The sequence below is a fragment of the Anomaloglossus baeobatrachus genome, chromosome 2 (assembly GCF_048569485.1).
Source record: "Anomaloglossus baeobatrachus isolate aAnoBae1 chromosome 2, aAnoBae1.hap1, whole genome shotgun sequence".
Lineage (NCBI taxonomy): Eukaryota > Metazoa > Chordata > Amphibia > Anura > Aromobatidae > Anomaloglossus > Anomaloglossus baeobatrachus.
Window position 1 is genome coordinate 58,473,138 of NC_134354.1, and position 24,273 is coordinate 58,497,410.

The 24,273-nt window shown below is 40.6% G+C and overlaps 1 protein-coding gene across 2 annotated transcripts in view; it reads right to left on the reverse strand.

Annotated features, from left to right (window-relative positions):
- The window catches only part of NCAM2 (neural cell adhesion molecule 2), a 579,053-nt gene that overhangs the window by 16,852 nt on the left and 537,928 nt on the right, over nt 1-24,273 (reverse strand). The window contains exon 17 of one of the 2 annotated variants that reach the window (XM_075335064.1): nt 17,174-17,290. The exons of the other annotated variant lie outside the window; for it this stretch is intronic. Coding sequence (XP_075191179.1) covers nt 17,174-17,290 — 117 coding nt within the window. The remainder of the gene's footprint in view (nt 1-17,173; nt 17,291-24,273) is intronic. 2 annotated transcript variants of the gene reach the window in all.

The following is a 24,273-nucleotide window of genomic DNA, read 5'->3' on the forward strand; positions in this document are numbered from 1 at the left end:
CGACACTGCTTAATACTCGATCAAGCATCAGGGTGCCCGACTACGCTATTGCGGGTGCTCGGATGTGTCATTCATGAATGATCTAACTCAAAGAGCTGGATCCTTTCATTGAATGATGGGAGCTGCTACCCCAGTGAGAATTGATTGCAGTATCTGGGGGTAAAACCAATGTGTTTGGATGCTCTGTGTAAAAACGAAAAAAACAGCCCACCCTCCCGAAATCCTCTGGTTATGGCCGGCTGTATGTGGGCTGAGAGCCAGACTTCCCAATCATTGACTTCCATTACACTTGTTACTCGATTTGAGCCCCTCAGAGAATTCGACCTGCTCTTAAGGCCACTTTACACACAGAGATAAATCTTTTGCAGATCTGTGGTTGCAGTGAAATTGTGGACAATCAGTGCCAGATTTGTGGCTGTGAACAAATGGAACAATATGTCCATGATTTCACTGCAACCACAGATCTGCCAAAGATTTATCTCTGCGTGTAAAGTGGCCTTTACTCTATTCAAGTAAAGAGCATTCAAGCATTTTTGTGCTCGTTCATCATTTATGGTGACAAACAATAGTGCCGTATATTCCAGATATTTTTTACATTCCAAAATTTGGTGACCTTTTATACATTACAGTCATATGAGATCAGATGAAAGCAGCAGCACTCTTGGGTTTGGTCTGTATTGCAGTTTATTCCCATACAAGTGATTGCCAGACACATGTTGCCTACAACTGGATCATCAGTTCTAGGGGGGAAATTACATCCGTTCTATAACATTGGTCAAGCTATTTAAAGGGAACCTGTCAGGTCCAATAAGCACCCAGAACCACGAGCAGTTCTGATGTATATTGCTAATCCCTGCCTAACCGTCCCTGTATACACTAGTATAGATAAAGAGATTTTTAGAAAAAGTATGTCTAAAGATCTTTTACCATATGCTAATGAGCGCAGATAATAGTCCCCTGGGGGTTAGTTCCCTGGCCAGTCGGCCCCATTAGCATGTTAGTACATCCCTGTGGGTGTACTAACATGCTAATGAATACGCAGGGTCAGAGGATGATCTCACTCACCTCTTTGCTGTCATCGCGTCTGATGGGGGATTTCGGCTCAGTGCGCATGACCCCAGAGTTTGGGTCATGCGCACTATGAATCTGGGTGTACATGTCCTGGCTTCAAACTGAAGTAGTGTGCATGACCCAAACTCCGGGATCATGCGCACTGAGCTGAAATCCAGCGTCGGACGTGATGGCAGCGGAGAGGTAAGTGAGATCATCTTGCACATTCATTAGCATGTCAACACGCCCACAGGGATGTACTAACATGTAAATGGGGCAGCTGGCCAGGGAACTAAGCCAGGGGACTAGTGCCCTCCCTCATTAGCATACGGTAAAAGATCTTTAGAAATACTTCTTCTAAAGATCTCTTGATTTATGCTAGTGTATACAGGGACGGTTAGGCAGGGATTAGAGATATGCAGATATGCACCCGGAACTGCTCGTGGGTCTGGGTGAATATTGGACCTGACAGGTTCCCTTTAACTATTTCTTCACTGAATATTCCACTAATTACATATTAATATCAGCCCTCACTTCACCTCCATAAAAACGCTTCATAAATATCAGTCACAACTTCTGCTTAACGCTAGCACCTACCAAGAAAAAGCAAGAAAAAACAGACACGTAGTGTTTATTGTGGATTTTAAAAACACATTTTCTGCTGTCGCCACTTTTTATCATTTACACTTCAGTTACAGGCTTTTTTGCAAATGCGATTTAATGAAGCACCGATTCTACACATGACAGCAAATTTCTACACCACTCAGACAGCTAAGGGCAATATCTGCTAAAATGCTTTCTCTCGCATGCCTCCTAAACAGACATCATTTATTTACAGGTGCAGCAAAAGGAAACATCAATTTAGCAGAGTAGAATTTGTCATATAGTGTGATGAGGATTTTTGTATTGTTTCATCGAGCTGTAGATAAACCTTCTGATCTAACATCTATTGCATTTACTACATCAAATATGAACTAATCAAGGTAAGCTAAAAATCATTATAGAATGATTTCTATAGCACAAACTTTCAGAGCTTAACCTGGTCCTTTCAGCTATTTTGATATTTCTATTTTAGTAAATCCTGGAACACCTTGTCTTATATCTCTATATTGTGCCTTTTAGTGATGAGCGGGCACTACCATGCTCAGGTGCTCGGTACTCGTAACTAGTGATGAGCGAGCACTACCATGCTCGGTACAGTACTCGTAACTATTGAAGAGCGAGCACTACCATGCTCAGGTGCTCTTTACTCGTAACTAGTGATGAGCGGGCACTACCATGCTCGGTACAGTACTCGTAACTAGTGATGAGCGAGCACTACCATGCTCGGGTGCTCAGTACTCGTAACTAGTGATGAGCGAGCACTACCATGCTCAGGTGCTCAGTACTCGTAACTAGTGATGAGTGGGCACTACCATGCTCGAGTGCTCAGTACTCGTAACTAGTGATGAGCGGGCACTACCATGCTCAGGTGCTCTGTACTCGTAACTAGTGATGAGCGGGCACTACCATGCTCGGAAGCTCGATACTTGTAACTAGTGATGAGCGAGCACTACTATGCTCGGTACAGTACTCATAACTAGTGATGAGTGAGCACTACCATGCTCAGGTGCTCTGTACTCATAACTAGTGATGAGCGGGCACTACCATGCTCGGAAGCTCAGTACTCGTAACTAGTGATGAGCGAGTACTACCATGCCCGGTACAGTACTCGTAACTAGTGATGAGTGAGCACTACCATGCTCAGGTGCTCAGTACTTGTAACTAGTGATGAGCGTGTACAACTATGCTCTAGTGTTCGGTACTCGCAATTAGTGATGATCGAGCCCTACCATGCACGGGTGCTCAGTACTCGTAACAAGTAATGATGTGCGAGTGCTCTTCACTCTAGTGGAGATGGTTGGACACTCTTACGAGCTCAACTCGAGTATAATGGATGCCAATTATTGCGCAGTCCTGCTCTACGCCCACATACAGCCAGCCATAACCAGATTATTTCCAGGGGAGGATGGGCTGTTAATTTTTATTTTTTTACACACTGCAACTGAACACGTTTTTACTGCAAATGAGAATCATTCAGAAACTGAAAGTGCCTCCCACTGGGGTGCCGGCTCTCATCATTTCCTGAAGGAGCTGGCTCTTTGAGTTGGATCATTCACAAATGACACATACAATGACTCCAATATTTGGCTGAGTACTAAGAATATTCAAGCACCCCATTGCGCGATCTAATATCGAGCAGTGGCTAGCACACTCGCTCATAATTAGTAACAAGCAGTTGGATACTCGGAGGAGCGGAGCTTGATCGAGTATAATAGAAGTCAAAGGGGAAACATGCTCGAGTTCCCAATTTCCTTCCATTATACTCGGGTACTTGAGTCGAGCCCATCCAAGCATCCAACTGCTCATTACGAGTACTCAGAGCCCAAGCATGGTAATACTCACTCATCACTAGTGCATTTCTTTTCTACAATTTCTGCAGGTTAACATCATTTTTTACATTTCAGGTTCACTTTAGCAAACACATAAAATGAGGGAAAAAAATCAATCTAAACACTGGAGACCAAGATTACAGGTGTCTTGTAAGTTTTCTGCCCTTGACCATACACAAAAACTTTGTGAAGATCAAAGTTTCAGTGTTAATGTACAGTATATGCCAAGAAGCTAAATACAGCCCTAACCTGACACTTTGGACTTTATATTAAAATTATGGCATATTTTCATCATCTATAAAGGTTATGTGAGAAAAAGGAAATGTTCTGTTACTTTCTCGTTTTAGGTTCATATTTCTCATTCCACTAAAAGCATCTTAATAGCACATTTTTCATTTTAGTAATCTGTTAATAATTCTTTAGGTCAGCACTTTATTAAAACCATGATATTAAGCTTTATTTTTCTAAAGTGTACACCATAAGGTCTAGTTTTGCATCATAATAACATGACCACATTATTGGGTCGACATTATGGCCACAACATTATGATAGGATGCAATTCATTCGTAGACAAACTTGAGACTCTATAGTGAAAAATACATCTATGTAGAGCTGACATTTTATTTTTTTGCATTTTGGATAACTTGTCCAAAACTCATTAGTAGCCATTGTTTTACATGACAGTTGAAAAACAAAGAATACATAACAAGGATGGGAATATGAGGTCTGGATAACTTTTAATTTTGTTATAAATTCTGCATTTTATATATTGCTGATAATACTGATATGACCACTTAACACATAGCCAACATTCACTGTGAATGGGAAATTAATGATAATTATACAGTAAACTGCACACGCTCCAACTATACTGTGTAAGCTCTGTTGTACTATGGTAACTCTGTTGTACTATGTAAGCTCTGCTGTGCTTTGTTAGCTCTGCTGGACTATGTACACTCAGCTGTAAGGTGTTAGCTTTGCTATACTATGTTAGCTTTGCTGTTCTATACAAGCTCTGTTGAACTGTAGTAATTCTGCTATACTATGTAAGCTCTGCTGTATTACCCAGTCATGGGTACGGGATTGAAATAGACCAGGTGAGTGCTGCCAAGAGCAGTTCTACTATTCATATGTGAGGCCGTATGGCACATTTTATAAAAATATTTTAGTGTAGGACTGCCTCAAATGAGATTTGCCGTGAAGTGGCGAGGCAGCTCAAGAAATTGCAATTTTTTGCCAAAAATCTCAAAAAATTTTTTTTTATAATAAGTACAGTTTGGAATTGTTGGTGCTGAAGTGCACATTTAGTGCTGGCTTTTTGTTTTTTCTTCATTGAATTGGTCGGTGGTTGACCTCCACCTTGCTATGCACCCCAATTTGGGATGTATTCCATCTGTCTAGATTTTGGCGGTTGGTGACTGTTCACATTAGGTCATCAGGCCTTGTCCACGGGCTATTTACTTCATGCAGCGTTTGCTTGGACCTGTCCCGCCCACAGCCATGGCTCAGTCATGGGTACGGGATTGAAATAGACCAGGTGAGTGCTGCCAAGAGCAGTTCTACTATTCATATGTGAGGCCGTATGGCACATTTTATAAAAATATTTTAGTGTAGGACTGCCTCAAATGAGATTTGCCGTGAAGTGGCGAGGCAGCTCAAGAAATTGCAATTTTTTGCCAAAAATCTCAAAAAAATTTTTTTTATAATAAGTACAGTTTGGAATTGTTGGTGCTGAAGTGCACATTTAGTGCTGGCTTTTTGTTTTTTCTTCATTGAATTGGTCGGTGGTTGACCTCCACCTTGCTATGCACCCCAATTTGGGATGTATTCCATCTGTCTAGATTTTGGCGGTTGGTGACTGTTCACATTAGGTCATCAGGCCTTGTCCACGGGCTATTTACTTCATGCAGCGTTTGCTTGGACCTGTCCCGCCCACAGCCATGGCTCAGTCATGGGTACGGGATTGAAATAGACCAGGTGAGTGCTGCCAAGAGCAGTTCTACTATTCATATGTGAGGCCGTATGGCACATTTTATAAAAATATTTTAGTGTAGGACTGCCTCAAATGAGATTTGCCGTGAAGTGGCGAGGCAGCTCAAGAAATTGCAATTTTTTGCCAAAAATCTCAAAAAAATTTTTTTTATAATAAGTACAGTTTGGAATTGTTGGTGCTGAAGTGCACATTTAGTGCTGGCTTTTTGTTTTTTCTTCATTGAATTGGTCGGTGGTTGACCTCCACCTTGCTATGCACCCCAATTTGGGATGTATTCCATCTGTCTAGATTTTGGCGGTTGGTGACTGTTCACATTAGGTCATCAGGCCTTGTCCACGGGCTATTTACTTCATGCAGCGTTTGCTTGGACCTGTCCCGCCCACAGCCATGGCTCAGTCATGGGTACGGGATTGAAATAGACCAGGTGAGTGCTGCCAAGAGCAGTTCTACTATTCATATGTGAGGCCGTATGGCACATTTTATAAAAATATTTTAGTGTAGGACTGCCTCAAATGAGATTTGCCGTGAAGTGGCGAGGCAGCTCAAGAAATTGCAATTTTTTGCCAAAAATCTCAAAAAAATTTTTTTTATAATAAGTACAGTTTGGAATTGTTGGTGCTGAAGTGCACATTTAGTGCTGGCTTTTTGTTTTTTCTTCATTATGTAAGCTCTGCTTTAATGTGTTAGCTTTGCTGTACTGTGTTAGCTCTTCTGTATTGTGTTAGTTTTGCTGTACTATTTAAGCTCTGCTGTACTGTGGTAGCTCTGTTGTACTATGTAAGTTCTGCTGTGCTGTGTTAGCTCTACTGTGCTATGTTAGCTTTGCTATACTATGCAAGATATGTTGTACTGTAGTAAATATGCTGTACTATGTTAGCTCAGCTGTACTATAAAGGTTCTAATAATAATAATAATAATAATAATAATAATAATAATAATAATATACTGTATTAGCTTTGCTGTACTATGTAAGCTCTATTCTACTGTGGAAACTCTGCTGCACTGTGTAAGCTCTGTTGTACTGTGGTAACTCTGCTGCACTGAGTAAGCTCTGTTGTACTGTGGTAACTCTGCTGCACTGAGTAAGCTCTGTTGTACTGTGGTAACTCTGATGTACTGTGTAAGCTCTGTTGTACTGTGGTAACTCTGCTGCACTGAGTAAGCTCTGTGGTACTGTGGTAACTCTGATGTACTGTGTAAGCTCTGTTGTACTGTGGTAACTCTGATGTACTGTGTAAGCTCTGTTGTACTGTGGTAACTCTGATGTACTGTGTAAGCTCTGTTGTACTGTGGTAACTCTGATGTACTGTGTAAGCTCTGTTGTACTATGGTAACTCTGATGTACTGTGTAAGCTCTATTGTACTGTGGTAACTCTGATGTACTGTGTAAGCTCTGTTGTACTATGGTAACTCTGATGTACTGTGTAAGCTCTGTTGTACTGTGGTAACTCTGATGTACTGTGTAAGCTCTGTTGTACTGTGGTAAGTCTGATATACTGTGTAAGCTCTGTTGTACTGTGGTAACTCTGATGTACTGTGTAATCTCTGTTGTACTGTGGTAACTCTGATGTACTGTGTAAGCTCTGTTGTACTGTGGTAACTCTGATGTACTGTGTAAGCTCTGTTGTACTGTGGTAACTCTGATGTACTGTGTAAGCTCTGTTGTACTATGGTAACTCTGATGTACTGTGTAAGCTCTATTGTACTGTGGTAACTCTGATGTACTGTGTAAGCTCTGTTGTTCTATGGTAACTCTGATGTACTGTGTAAGCTCTGTTGTACTATGGTAACTCTGATGTACTGTGTAAGCTCTGTTGTACTATGGTAACTCTGATGTACTGTGTAAGCTCTATTGTACTATGATAACTGTTGTACTATGTAAGCTCTGCTGTGCTGTGTTAGCTCTGCTGTACTATGTACGCTCAGCTGTAAGGTGTTATCTTTGCTATACTATGTTAGCTTTGCTCTTCTATACAAGCTCTGTTGAATTGTAGTAATTCTGCTGTACTATGTAAGCTCTGCTTTAATGTGTTAGCTTTTCTGTAGTGTGCTAGCTCTTCTGTATTGTGTTAGCTTTGTTGTACTATTTAAGCTCTGCTGTACTGTGGTAACTCTGCTGTACTGTGTTAGCTCGGATGTACTATGTAAGCTCTGCTGTAATATGTTAGCTCTGCTGTTCTATGCAAGGTCTGTTGTTTGTGGTATCTCTGCTGTACTATGTAAGCTCTGTTGTACTGTGTTAGCTCTGCTGTACTGCATTAACTCTGTTGCACTGTAGTAACTTTGCTGTATTATATAAGATCTGCTGTACTGTGTATGCTCTACTGTGACGTTAGCTCTGCTGTACTGTGTTAGCTCTGCTGTACTGCATTAACTCTGTTGCACTGTAGTAACTATGCTGTACTATTTAATAGATGCTGTATTATGTAAGCTCTGCTGTAATGTGTTAGCTCTGCTGTACTATACAAGCTCTGTTATACATGGTAACTTTGCTGTACTATGTAAGCTCTGATGTACTGAGTTGTCTCTGCTGTACTATGTATGCTGTGGTGAAAATACATTAGCTCTGCCTTACTGGCTAAACTCTGCTGCACTGCGTTGGCTTTGATTGTACTGTGTTAGCTCTGTTGTACTGTTGTAATGTGTTAGCTCTGCTGTAGCTGGTTAGCTCTGCTTTGGTGGGTTAGCTAATTTGTAATATGCTTGCTGTTTATTTCACTGCAAAACTGAAGGTGTTTATAACAGCAAAGTGTCAGTCATTACATGTCTCTCTTGTAAAGCTAATAGGTCCTGAAGGCAGACTCTCAGGCAGGTACAACCCATAGAATTTGACAGCTCATTTGCATAGAAGAAAATGTGAATTTCTGTGGAATAAGACATCGGATCATAGATAACAACCTATCATCTCATGCAGCTTTTTACCTACACACCCATATAGATTGCTTAGGAAGGTATAACACCCTTACCGGCATTCCTGCACTGTCCTGCTCCCCTTCAATTGTGTGCTTGGTGGTGCTCTCAACTTCCTGGCTGCTCAGCAGTGGCTGCTTTATGCACATGCTGAACAGGGCTCCAGGAACTGCTCTTAGTGTGCCTTGTCTTAAAGGGTCAGTGCACTGTAACCTGACAGTGCCTCTCAGACTATGGCTTAGAGGTATTAGGTATTTAAGGCACCTTCCCCTTAAGGAAGGTGCATGGGCAATATGGTCTTTACGTTTTTAATTCTCAGATCTCTAAGTGCTGCTGCTGTTTAGTGCATTGAGCCACATTGCTAATACCATTCTGTGTTCCAGTAGCTGACAAATTCACTGCTGCTGCATCGCACCCTGTGGGTCAAGTCTGCTATACCGGCTGCATCATACTTTATTACCCAAGTCTGCTGCATCAGCCATGCCAGTTGCACCTATTATCAGTTACTGTCCATGTACATACCCCTGCGGCCAGCTGTCACAGCTCCAGTGTTCCTGAGTGGCACCTGGTTTCCACCTACAGCACAACACCCTCACCTTTAGAAGCTCTGGTGAAAACCTAGTGAGATTCTACAGTCAAGCTCCTCTAGTTTTCCTGTGTGTTGTGGCCCAGTGGGTCCACTCCTTGCTCGCACCCACAAACATTACAGAAGGTTGATGCTACTGACAGATTCCCTATAAGCCTAGGGCTACACAGCAACTTTGACAGCAACACCAGTTGTGCTTCCAAAGTTTGCTAGGTGTTGCTGCTACATTGCCGTGTAATACACGTTAATCGGGTTACACTTTGATCTCGAGGGTCCTGTACATGGAGGTTTCAAGAAGTTGAACCAGATTCAAAGAAGTCGTAGTACACTCAGGGTCGCAATGAGATCTTAATAATTTATATTGCAATGTAAAAAAATTGTTTAAAAGAACTGAAGTCCTCAGTGGTTGATACCTTTTAATGGCTAACTGAAAAGATGGTAATAATTACAAGCTTTCGAGACTACTCAGGTCTCTTCATCAGGCATGGTATAACACAAAATCTGAAGAGTCACATATTTATACACAACAGGACTTAGAATAGTGCAAAAAAAAAAAAAAAAAAAAACAAGTTATATAAAACAGAACTCTCTCTATGGCAGGGGGGCAAACTGTTGTGGCCATAAATATTGCTGCAGTTCAGTGTGAAACTTTTATTGTCCTCTGATCAGGGTCTGGTCCAGGCTGTGACACGCTCGGATGGTCAGAGGAGCACATCTTTTAACTGATGTAAAAAGACATGAATCCATGAGACACATTCCTTCCTACTCTGAATGTGTCAAAGGTCATCATAAGTTTGTACTCCCAAAGTCTCCTGTCTCTCTGGGACTTGAAATTTCCTTTCAATACCATGGGGGAACACTATTCTCCTTAAGGAGACTTTGCAAGCCAGCCTGGCTGCCAGGTAAGGGGACTTATAGCTGCCACGCCCCTCTAAGAAATATTCAAATTGTCTCTCCAGTAAAGGAGACAAACTCTAGCACAGCGCCACCTATTGGAAGTAGCGATCCTAAAAGTCACAAGTGGATTTTCAACAATCCTTTGCACTATGACTCAGGATATATAAGCCAGATCAGAATCCCAATTTGCAGACACGGTGTTTCGGGGTGCTTGCTCCTCGTCAGTGCAAAGTATGGGGGTGTCTGATCTGGCTCATGAGAAAGCTATGTGGGGACAATACCATACTACAATACAATACTTTCAATACCAGCAATTTCATGTCCATGATGCTGTGGTCTGAGTTACAAAAATGTTTGATATATACGATATATGCAATATAATATTGCAATGTAGCAATTGACACTTAGCAAACTTTAATTGCGCCCAACCTGTATAGCCCCAACCGTAACCAAACTCTTTAGGTAGCCACATTAATTATATTTTATTATATTGATAATAGTATTGTGTAATTTTCTCAAAGTAGCTTATATTTTAGTAAGTATTGGCTTGACAATATTCACTTTGGTTATGTTCCCAACAAGTATATCAACTTTTTATTATCGGAGACCAGTAACTGAAGTTGTTTTATGCTGAGTAGACGCCAATAAACACTTACATGAAATATTGCAGACGAGTAAATTACAGTTCCCTTGAGATGTCCAGCGGTATGACATATATGGTCTTCAAAACCCAAAGTGTTTTGACATTTTATAAAATACTGATACTATCATATGCACCCATGGTAAAGATTATGAAATGGCAGGTGTTATAGCTTGATAGCTACACTGACAGATGGCGCACTAGAAAATGGTTTTAGATAGTGTATATAAAAAGAGAAGTTTTAAGAAACTTTGCAAAGAAACGATGAAGTGTACGCATGAAAGATGGGATGGAAAACAGAGTAAGAAGCTGCATTTGGCTCCAATAGGATGGTGGGAAATGCATGTAATGAAATATTTCTGTTTGTGAAAGTTTCATTCAAACACCAAACGAATAATGCATCCAATATGGTGTTAATGTGGTTAGTGCTGGTGAATGATAAAGAAATGGAACCTATCATACAGAAATAAGACTAAACTGTGTAGCAGTAACTACACTAAAGGCCGCTTTACCCGCAACGACATCGCTAATGAGATGTCGTTGGGGTCACGGAATTCGTGACGCACATCCGGCCTCATTAGCGATGTCATTGTGTGTGACACCTACGAGCAACCGCTAACGATGCAAAATACTCACCTAATTGTTGATCGTTGACACGTCGTTCCTTTCCCAAATATTGTTGCTGCTTTTGGATACAGGTTGTTCGTTCTGCGACCGTACCTGTGTCCTCCGGCAACAAGGTGGTCGTGACTTTCCTGCGGCTGCTGTCTGCCCCTCCGCTTCTATTGGATGCCTGCCGTGTGACGCCGCGCAAACCGCCCCCTTAGAAAAGACAAAGGTAAGTCCATGTGACGGGTACTAGCGATTTTGTATGCCACAGGCAGCGATTTGCCTGTGACGCACAAACAACAGGGGCGGGTGCGATTGGCAGCGACATCGATAGCGATGTCGCTGTGTGTAAAGTGGCCTTAACACACCAAGAATGTATCAGAAATTCCTACCTGAGCACTATATTGATATTAATTGACATATTGTACATTGAAATCATTCATCAGGATTCTCTTTTTGTGAAGGCCAAAATTAGAGAAAACATTGAATAAGTGTATAAAAAGAAAACGCAAAAAAATAAAAAAATGCAAACTATATAATCTCATATGATATCTAAGTCCTCATGCACATAGCTAAAGATGAGCAGATCTTTTGAAATTCTAATTTGCCGACTGCTAAATTTTTCTGAAATAAATTGCTTTGCGGTATATAAATTAGTGTGACTCTCAATACTGGAAAGCTTCTAATTGCTTAGAAAATCCACATGGAGAAGAGGAGAGAAAGGAGCTTCCTTATACTTATGTTCTACAGAAGAGAGATCAAGGACTCCACTGTCCATAATAGCTTACTCACTATAGGAGAGAGGACCTTGCTGACCATAAGAGCTTACACTCTACACAAGAGAGATGATCCTGTTGAATATAAGAGCTTTCTCTCTATAGAAGAGAGAGAGAGAGAGAGGACCATACTGACCTTAAAAGCTTACCCTCTACAGGAGAAAGAGAGAGGACCTTACTGACCATAACAGTATTTCTCTCTACAGGAGAGAGCTTGTGAGGACCCCACTGACCATAAGAGCTTACACTCTACAGAAGAGAAAGAAAACCCTGAAGACCAAAAGAGCTTACACTCTACAAGAGAAGGAGAGAACCATGCTCATCATAAAAGCTTACACTCTACAGGAGAGAGAGAGGGCCCCATTGACCATAAGGTCTTTCTCTCTGCACTAGAGAGAGAGAGAGGACCATGCTGACCATAAAAGCTTACTCTCTACAGAAGAGAAAGAGAGAAGACCCTGCTGACCATAAGAGCTTTCTCTCTACAGAAGAGTGACAGAGATCCAGGCTGACCATAAGAGCTTATACTCTACAGAAGAGAGTACCCTGCTGATCATAAGGGCTTACTCTCTACAGAAAATAGAGAGAGAAGACCCCACTGATTATAAGAGCTTACACTCTACATGAGAGAGAGGACCATGCTGACCATAAGAGCTTACATTCTACAGGACAGAGAGAGAGGACCATGTTGACCATAAGAGCTTACTCTCTACAGAAGGGAGATTTACAAACCACCATTGTACAATATATGACCCGCTAAATATTGTAGTTGCAGTGCATTATGGGGAGTTTAACACATAGACAAGAAATTACATTTGCCTATTTTCTGATGCTTCAGCAGTGTGAGAAATGGTGTTGGGCAACTTTTTTCTTAGTTATAAGAACCACAAATCAAATCACAAAATGTTTGAATTTGCATAAAATCACAAAATTGAGGAAGTTCAATTTGAACTTTATTCTCAGCAGATCAATACGATTATCTCTACACAGTTTCTACACAAGCTCCATGCAGGGTTTCTAACCTAATATTTTCTTTTTGTGGACTATTAAAGACTAATTAAATCTATAGATTCTAAGTGATACTTGTCCAGAGATTTGACCACTATTAGGAATGTAATGAATTAACAGTATAACCATGGGCCTGCCCAGCCTTAGAATATCAGCCCCCAGCTGTCGGCTTTATCATGGCTGGGTATAAATACTGGAGGGGACCACACACCTTTTTTTAAAATTATTTATTTAAATAATTTAAAAAAACTGCATGGGGTCCCTCATATTTTGACACACAGCCAAGACAAGTGCATGGCTGGGGGCTGCAGCCTGTAGCCATAGTTTTTATCTGTGCTGGGTATCAAAGTATGGGGAGACCCTACGCCAAAGTTTTCAGCTATTTATTTATTTTTACACCAGTATAGGTACACACACAGCATGTGCAATTGCAAGCAGTCACACTGTCACACAGGCTGGAGGCACAGTCTGACTGCAACCAATCACAGATACCGGGACTGCCAGTGGGCAGGGAAAGCAGTGCATACGCATGAGATTAATGAGCGGCTATGGAAGTAGTGTTACAGCCACGTGGAGACTGGTAAGTATAATATGCCTGCTCTAAGCCGCCTAGCCCTTTCTACCACCATTTTAAAGCACTAGATTTGGGTCCCAGCAGATTTATATGGGGATCACTGTCCGGCCAGATATCTGGAAATAATTCCAGGCCCAAACCATTTTTTTTTTTTTAAATCCGGTTGGTTCAGTTGACTACAGATATCTGCGGGTGTGCCCATCACTAATTACCAGCATTTACTCTGAGCTGAAAATGATAATTACAATAACAGTCACACTTAGGTAGAAAAAAAAAATACATACGCATATTTTGTTTTGTTTTTTTTTCTACAGAAAATGAATGATGGAGTAGAGAGATGGCTGCACATCTGGCAGTTCTCAAACAAACAGGAAACTGGGCAGTCGTAGTAGATAAATAATAGTGGTAGTTTATTGTACGATGGTGTCTCACAGAATATGCTTAGCATTTTGGTCACAATGACCTTCTTCAGATTTACATGATTCTGTGGAAGGGTTAATATGGTGCAGATAATTGTTGATAATTAGCAGATCACCGCTGTGTAGAGGAGCTGATGATAAGCTTATCATTGGACACTCTACACAGCGGTGATCCACTTTACAATCAGCGCTTATCCACACAGAACCTTCAGCAGAATTATGTGAATCTAAAGAAGGTCATTGTAACCAAAACTTTCTGTGAGACACCATCGTACAATACACTGCCACTATTAACTATCTACTATGACTGCCAAGCTCTTTGTTTGCTATATAAAAGGTGTTGGACCTTTTTTGAGCACCAAGTTATACAGGAATTCCTTGTCCCTATTTACAATCTACCAGATCTCAACTTTCATTTTTTTAGAAGTACCAAATATTGTCAAGGAAATATTCTCAGATGCATTTCCATCTCCCATGGCACTGAAAAAGAAAACTCAACTCATTGATGGTCAGACACTGGCCGTAATGGTGGATTGACTAAGTCCTTTCTGGTGATAGGTGGAAATCAAAGGTGGGATAAATGTCTCTCCTTCAAAGTAAAGGCTGGATTCACACGATGGTATGGCATCCGATGCGAGTGCATCGGATGTGATATGCTAATGACCCTCAGCCCCCGCTGTGTAGCCAGCGGGAGCCAAGTGTCATGTAACTGTGTTCTGATCCTAAGATTGGATCACAGCTGCGGAGGAGAAGGTGGGCGCTGCGGAGGAGAGGTATAGATTAATTTCTGCATCTCCTCCATTGTCAGCCTGCGTATATTGCACTGAACTTGGATGTCATCTGAGTCCGATGTTTTACTCGCACCCATAGACTTGTATGCGTGCGAGTGACACGTCTCTCGCTGACAATTACAGCATGCTGAGGCTTTTCCAGAATCTGGATGAGAAAAAAGCTGATCATCTGCTCTGCCTCAATGACTAACATTGGTCCAAGTGCAAAGCGAGATTTTCATATGAGTGTACCCTAAAGGAGAGTATTTTTCTAGTATTTTGCCATAGGTAATCTGTGGAAAGCGGTACAGTCTATGTGCACAAGTCATTGCCATTAAAATGAAGCCAAAATCAAGAAACTTAATTTTTAAAAAAAAATAAAGCAAAGTAACCTTGGTAAATATAAAGAATATGAATGATGAAAACTATGAGTTTAGAGTTCCCTACACTTATTTGAGTGATAAGTTAGCACTTGTGTTGAGTGGACCCGGATCCGCAAAATCCGGATCCGCACGGTTTGACCGCCCGATCCGAGTCCGACCAGTACCCGGGATTCGGGGTGCATGATTCGGATCCGTTTTTTTTTTCTCTCTCTCTCTCTCTCGTCCCGGATCCGGCTCCCCATTGATTTACATGGCCGCAGATTCCGGATCGGATCCGGACTTCGGCGGCAACTTGATCCGGATCCGACGGACCCGGATTATTACCGATCCACTCAACTCTAGTTAGCACTTTACAGTTTCTACCCTACCTGCAGCTTGTTATAAATAAACAAACTACGCTATACTCACCTTCCATGGGGCATCCAAGATGTCTCTCCTGCTGCACTCAGTGCCCGACTTTGGCTTTGGCACTATCATCATGTTGACAGCACAGCAGCCAATCAGTGAGCTCAGCAGTTCAAAAGGGACATTCCATCTATATTGACAGAACTTCTAAGCTCCCTGATTGGCTGCCGTGCTATCAAGGTGAAGTTAGCACTGAGGCCAATGCCAAGTACCATGCGCAATGGCATAGAGTAACCAATGGATTGGGAGCAGGTGAGAGTTTAGGAGGGTTTGTTAATTTATAACAAGCTGCAGCTGGGATAGAAGCTTAATTAAAAGGGAACAACCACTTTAAAACTAACAATAACATAAACTGAGCAAAAGGGTCAAAATGAAGTTGACTTTCCTATTTTATTCTAACAGTTCAACTTGCCTACAAATAAGTGGTGGGTCTCAGTAAAACAGCCCTATATTTTTCTTTTTTGATTTAAACGGAATGATGCTTGTTGGGTCTCATTTATCTATGGTGTCTTACAGTAAATAAATATAAATATTTTTTGCACATAGCAAATAATAATTTTCAAAATGTAGTATAAGAAATAAATGAGGTCAATCATATTCTTCCCTGACAGTCGAGTTCAAGTCAATGGAAATGAAGAAAGGGCTAATCTTCTGTGCCGCCACACAGTTCAGATGATGTAGATCAAATATGATTTATTGGTCAACGCATTTCAAAGCCCTCAGAGACTTCTTCATCAGGACAATAATATGATATGTGGTGCAGGGCATGAACCCTTTCTTCATTTCCATTGTTTGATCTCCGTGTGGGTTCTGCAGCGGCCTACAGGGTTTTATGGTGGTTCTGACCTGCACATCCACATGAGGTGAGCCTCTTTGTGTTTTTTCTCTTTTAATTTCTAATTGGATAAGACCCTTTTGAGCAATTTTTCATTCCAGCGCCTTCTATTGCCAGACTTGTCGTATTGTAATAGTGGAGACCAACAATATGTACACACAGGCTCATTCACGCAAACACACAACTAATCTGCCGGTCCATTTCTCAACCTTGCCATTCCAGCACAGATAATACATGATCAATGACAAAAAACAGACAGTCAATGTCCAGGACAAGATTATGAGAAGCCAAAGGAAGTGGCTGAGGAAATGTTCCAAGCAGGTGGACTTCAGCAGAACATGTAGACGTGTACTGACATTACTTCACCAGAAGCCATGTTGCGTGTTGGCAGTGCTAAGAGGGGATACAATATGATCAGAGATCTAAATAGGTTTCTTATTTCCCAAAAATGGCCACAGAGGGTTCAGATTATTGTAGTCTACCTCAAATTACACCAATGCACCTCTTTTTTTACATTGAATTTAGTTGTATAAAACATGTAAGCTAGGACATGGGATATCATCAAAAATACACGATTTTAAAGACACCTTGTGAAGTCAATGTCTATCTTACTGTATGATTTATGCATTACACAATTTTGACACTTTCTAAAGAAAGTATTACCGGTGTGATTATATTTTGTAAGCTGCTTTCCCAAATTGGTATGTTGTATTTACAACCAATTAACACATGAACATAAATGACTGTACAAATTACATAACCGAGAAAGCATATCCAGAGAAGGTGAAACGAAACATTTAGATAGGCATTGTGAACCGCAAAGATGTCTTAGAATTGTTGGCTTTACTGCTATGTTTATAAGAAACAACAAAACATGAATACATACTCAGGTTCTGTAAGAGGTGTTGTTTCATTGGGTTCATTAACTGGGCTCCCATCATGATTTGTAACTCTTTCATCCTCAGCTCTCATCTCTACTATGGGTTCTTTTGATGCATCTTTCCTACAAGATATCAAGCATTCCCGAAATTATGCATATACTACGTAGATATGCAGCAGATTGGAAATTATAATTTGTTTTTTTGCAGTAATGGATATAACGGCCTACTGAAATGACTGAGCGATAAAGGTGCCCGATTAGCGGAGCTGATTACCCTCATCCAGGTAGAATGGATCGAAGTGGGGATTTGCTACTAACCAAATATACCATCTATCCATAGGATGGATGATAAATGTATATAGCATCACTGTTGGGACCCTCATGATTAGTAGTATTCTCCCTTTCCATTCCAACCAAGGAATAGCTTGAATGAAGTGGCAGTCAAAGGTGCCTATGGCTTTTTCCATCATTTCCATAGAGTTAATATGGTTATCCAGTCGTATAATATTATTGGTCAATTATCTCAAAGCATAAGGGTGGCGTTACACGGGACAATATATCGTGCGATCGCATTCGCGATCGCATTCGCCCCCATCGTTTGTGCGTTATGGGCAATTTGTTGCCCGTGACGCACAAAGTCGGTAACCCCCTGTCACACGTACTTACCTCCTGAACGACCTCGCTGTGGGCAGCGAACAACCTCTTCCTGAAGGGGGAGGGACGTTCGGCGTCACAGCGACGTCACACAGCGGACGGACAATAGAAGCTGAGAGGCAGAGATGAGCGGGACATAACATCCCGCCCACCTCCTTCCTTCCGCATTGCCGGCGGGACGCAGGTAAGCTACGTTCATCGTTTCCGGGGTGTCACACGGAACGATGTGTGCTGCCTCGGGAACGATGAACAACCGGCGCGCAGAAGGATGATCGATTTTTTGAAAATTAACGACGTGTCAACGAGCAATGATAAGGTGAGTATTTTTGCTCGTTCACAGTCGCTCGTAGCTGTCACACGCTACCATATGTTAAACGATGCCAGATGTGGTTCACTAACGATGTGACCCCGACGACATATCGTTAGATATATCGTAGCATGTAATGGGCCCTTTAAAGGGAACCAACCATCAGGATTTTGCTATATGAAGTAAAAGCAGTGCCATACTGGCACTTGGATGCTGAATCCAGACATACATTTTGTTAAAAGATCGGATGCTTCATTGCAGAAATATCTTTAGTCAAAGTTGAAGAAATGCACATTGATTGACGTGTTTGACGTGATTGATGTGTGCACCTGGGGCAGGCCTCTGTGGGTCAGGCCCTCAATGTATATTCTTCCTTCTGCATCTTGTATTGAATGTCAACCACAGCAATGACAGCATGGCACTATATTTAAATAAGGAAAAGGGTGTTTGCAAAACAAGATGCAGGAGAAGGAATATACACAGGACCCGACCCATAAAGGCCTACCCGCGATGCATATGTCAATCAAAGTGCAGTGCATTTCTTCAACTTTGATATTTCATCAACCAAGCATCTGATCTTTAAACAAAAGGTATGCTTGGATTCAGCATCCGAGTGCCATTATAACACTGCCTTTACTTTATATAACAAAATCCTGCTGGTTGGATGCCTTTAAGGACACTTAGTAATATAAGTATCCTGCTAATAGCCCATTTGGGACTATAGTTACTTGTCCTCAGAAGTATTTTAGTGCAATTCTGTGAGATGATGCTCCAATACTTGCCTACAGTATAAGACAAGAGCTCCTTGAAACCATTGTGTAAGAGCATTAGTAACTAATGTGATCTTTGGGGATCAGGCAATATGATGTTTCTAGTGAGGAAAATCAATCTTTCTTTAATGGCAGTGCCTCACGCTGCATTTCCTGGCAACAAGATTGAGAACTGATGTCTATATTTAATTTTGTGCATGCATGATATTTGGGTGGGTATGTAAATGCACATTGAAATATTTTTGGGTTTTTATTTTTATTTTTTAAGGGGAGGGGGTCTCTGGATAACCGATTTAAAGGGAACTTTCCTGCTAAGCTAGCCCTTCTAATCTGACACCATGGAAGTATAGCATCTTTTAATGTATTCTAAAAAGCAACTTTTTTGTAGATAACATATTGAACTAATATAAAGTTAACCTTAAAGCTGCACTTGCACTATGCACATTAGTGGTTCACTAGTCAGGGGGTGTTGGTGAGCCTGGAGTTATCCTCCCACAAGTCATGAAAGTACGCCTCTGTGGGCATGATTTACTTGATTTGTAAGATCATCATCATTGCAAATATCACACACAGCGCAATGTTTTACCTCCCTGGTAATGGGTAATGAGGCTGCACATGCCTCAGTGTAAAGCTCCTCCTCGGGTGTCAAAGTCCTCTGTCAATGTTCTCTCCCTGGGCATAGTCAAGGCGCCGATGAAGCTAGGCACGTACACCTGGCTTCATTGTACATTCCCCTGGAGGGAGAACACTGCATTTATGTACAATATTTGCAAAGCATAATTTACATAAATCTTGGCTGTTTAGGGGGTTATGGCAGCTGTCACATTCCCTTTAAATAAAGCACCATTGCTCCTTTTAAACTCCCTCTCACTGACGCTTCTGTGGTAACAAACGGTATGGAACCCTATGTTCTAGTGATCCCAAGAGTCACAGAATTTGGGTTCCCAGTGATCAATCATTTACCGATCATCCTTTGTAAAGATTATAAATATAATTAAAAACCCTTTTTTATTGCTACTAACTGCATAGTGTCCCTCACAAAAAAAGGACCAACAGCTATTTCAAATGTGGAACTTAAGCTAATAACTAGTGGATTGGTAGACCACTGAGTTAATTTGATGATTGAAGTCAGTTTCATTACTAGCAAATAGTGATGAGCGACCTTTACCATGCTCGGATGCTCAGTACTCGTTAAGAGCAGTAGAATGCTTGGATGGGCATTACTTGAGCACCCAAGTTTAATGGAAATCAATGGGGGACTCAAGCATTCTTCTGGTAAATCTTCCTGAAAAATGTTCGAGTTCCCGATTAACTTCCATTATATTCTGGTGCTCAAGTAATGCCCATCAGAGCATTCAACTGCTCTTAATGACTACCGAACACCCAAGCATGATAGTGCTCGCTCATCACTATTTGTGAAATAAATTCTTTTAATTAGTAGTTTTTAAACAAAGGGCTATTTACTGTAGCTTTCCCTCCTCAATTCCAAAAATAATTTATTTTTTTAGTCATTTCAGCCAAATACTATTGTGTTTACATTGACCAAAATATTGTTGGTCAAAATACTGTAGATTTGCCAACCTTGTACAGCATTGTTGCTTTGTAGAAAAATATATAACTTAAAAAGCTTGCCCGCTTGTTTAACATTAATGGACGATCATTAAAATAGGTGTTTAATGTCTGATCAGAGGAACACCTGGCACCATCGCCCATCAACTCTTCCCAGTGTCTGCGGCACCTGGTATTGCTAAGTTGCGGAGTTGCACAGCGCAGCTCCGTCAACGGAAAACTGGCTGCTCCCTATTGATTTGAATAGGTGGTTGATTTCCAGTATCCTGGTATGACCATTATATAGTTGATAGAGTTGTGCAGAAGTTCTAGCTGGCAGCTCCGGTATCAGGAAGAGATGAACAGTGGGGGTGTCGGGTGTTGGACCCTGGCCTATCAGACATTGATGACCTATCCTAAGGGGTATTTTGCACACTACGACATCGCAAGCCGATGCTTGCAATGCTGAGCGCGATAGTCCTCACCCCCGTCGCAGCAGCGATATCTTGTGATTGCTGCCGTAGCGAACATTATCGCTACGGCAGTTTCATACGCACTCACCTGCCCTGCGACGTCACTCTGGCCGGCGACCCGCCTCCTTACTAGTCCCAGTGACGTCACACAGCAGGCGGCCAATAGAAGCAGAGGGGCAGAGATGAGTGGGTCGTAAACATCCCGCCCACCTCCGTCCTTCCGCATAGCCGGCGTGAGCCGCGGTGATTCAGGTAGGAGATGTTCCTTGCTCCTGCGGCTTCTCACACAGCGATGTGTGCTGCCGCAGGAACGAGGAACAACATCATACCATCGCTGCAGCTACATTATGGAAATGACCGACGCTACACTGATGATACGATTACGACGCTTTTGCGCTCGTTAATTGTATCATAAAGGATTTACACACTATGATATCGACAGCGACGCCGGATGTGCGTCACTTTCGATTTGACTCCACCGACATCGCACCTGCGATATCGTAGTGTGCAAAGTACCCCTAAGAATTGGCCTTCAATGTTAAAGTAGTTGGTAACCCCTTTAAAGCATTTTAACAAAATAATTATTTTAATTCAGTTGAAAGGGAGTCTAACTAAGTGCGTAGCCATGTAGAAGATATAGATACACCATAGAACAATTGCACTTTTAGTTCTGTATCTGCCAAAATGCTCAGTGCACCAATCCTAACAAAGGTTTTGCATGTGCCCACCTTTATAACGTGTGATTCACAGCACAGGCTTGACTGAGCTTTCACTGTAGACCGAGCTCGCAACAGGCAAAAGTTTATATATTTTGTAAGAGTTATATCCCCTACAAGGCTAAAATGCTTAGCTGATATTAGTTTGGGCTGACAGAACCTCCATAACTTTGAGGGTAAGTTACATAAACCATAACATTGCAGTGATTTCAGTGTTATGCTATAATAAAAAAGTTACAGTATATATTAAAAGTGTGTGGAAAATATAGAATTCAATATTTCCTCCCAAACACAGGAACATTGAAGTTGCAATTCAACTATGAAAACTGTTGCTTGACGTTTTGCTTTCTTTGGACATTCAATGTCATGTTGAATATTAGAGAAAGATTTAGCTAGGAAAGTGTTGGCCAGCCAATGGTCTGGAATGTATGTGTGGATCTTGAGCCCATTGTATTTAGATCCCCAACAGGAAAGTTATAGTAATACTGAACCTATGGACAGTGTATGTCTACCATGCATGCGGTATGTACTTGGGCTATAGTTTTTCTTTTAGTACACCAATTGCCATAAAAGAAAGTGGATCACTAGCTCAAAATAATAGGGGACTCCTAAAATCAGGAGATCTTAGGCTGTGTTTATATCACATTAAGTGTTTTCTTTTAATGAGTATGTCAAAAGGATCTGCTGAAATATGACTTCCATTGTAGTAAGATATGTAGGCTATTGGGTGCCTTTAAGAAAAAAAAATGATATATACACCACACAATATAGTTCTGGGTGTAAAATAGCTCATTATACATTTTAGAGCAAAAAGAAAAAAAATATGCCAACATATTCCAGCCCAATGGAGGCCAAAAGGACCCCTATAAACATATTGTATGTTTCTCATGTGTTGTGAACAAAGCTTATGGAGCCCATACACCTATACTTGCTTCACAGGCTTTGGGCCAAAAGCTATTACCTCCAACCCCACTATAAACATGTGTGATCATCTTAACCATGCCAATATGTATTCTATTTATTTTATTTCCACGGAGGGGAGTAGTTCACTAATGGAAAACTCTTGTGATAGTTTAAGATGGCCATCAAAAGTAAAAATGATCTTTCTTCCCCCACACAACATCTGTTTAAGAAAAATCGAGAATTGGGAGGTTTCCATACATTTATGACAGACATCCGGTCTCACCAAAACTGGTAGATTTGACCAGCTTTGCTCTAAGGTACAAGGAATAAAACGAAAAAATATATGTATATCGCAAGGTATAATGAATGGTGAAAAAAATATCCGAAAAAGGAGCAGCACAGCAGAGGAATGTGTAAATATGGTAGCAAAAATCAAACAGACATATAGAGAAAGCCTGAAAGAATCTATAAATGTATTATTAATATTAATATATTTATAATATATTAATAAGTTAATATACATTAATTAATTTAATTAATTTAATAATTAATATAAATTAATATTTTTTATATTTTATATATATATATATATATATATATATATATATATATATATATTACTTATAATTTACATTATATATATTTATTATAAATATTTTGACCACAAAAAAAATATCATAGGGGAGAAATAATAAAGCCAATAAAAAAGGTGACACTGCATGTAATAATAATAGTAGGATATGGTGACAAAGGAGCAGGCCAATACTCAAATTATACCATATAAATATTTAATAAATAAAGGTAGGTATTGGTTTTAAGAGACTTTACCTGCAGTCATAACTTCCCTCTGCTGTGCCGACACAAAATCCCGACGCGCGTTTCGGTATGTTACCTTCATCAGGGTTAACATACCAAAATGTCACCATTCATTATACCTTGCGATATACATATATTTTTTAATCTTATTATTGGCTATTTTTTTCATTATCGGTTGTATAATTATAGTAGCCTGTCCATGTATTTTGTGTGGATGTAGTTGCATATTATTGCCACTTGGTATTTATTGCCTACACTCGCTTTGTTTTGGCATATATTTGGTTGTATCTAAGCTTCGAGGGTAAAATTCAATAGTCAATAGAATTAGCCCCAAAACAAACAACAAACCTCAAAACTGCTCAAGAAATGATATCTGGCATCTGAAAGAACCAAATAATTTAAGTTTATTTTAATTATCAGTAACATCAATGACATAGGTAAGTTTCAGTCACATCTAACATTTTGAAATCATTTCTTGCCAAGTCAAGACCGGAGTGTGATACAAGAAGCGTACAGTTACACATTACTGTACTGAAGAACTCTTGAGCAATGAGTGCTTTCTGGGTTAGTTTTAATATCCCGCAAGATGATCCAATAAATAGAAAAAAAAAAATCTGTATCAAAGAGTTCACATTGAAAGAGGTTTTCAGTACATCGAGTGCTTCAATTGTACATTTCATTCCTATGACACATTTTCTGATCTTCAGAGTGCACCTTATTAAGGTCTGTGCAATACATATTTTTTTCTAGAGAAACACATTGGTTAGATTTGAGAGCTACAGATACTTACATAAAAATCTGCCGAAAGCTTTAGAAATGGAAATTGACTTGTTTTAGGACATTACTTTTAGCCTAAGTATACATAATTTTACCTAACTTAATCAAAGGTCTTCTTTTGGGAGATATAGACAAATTCTTT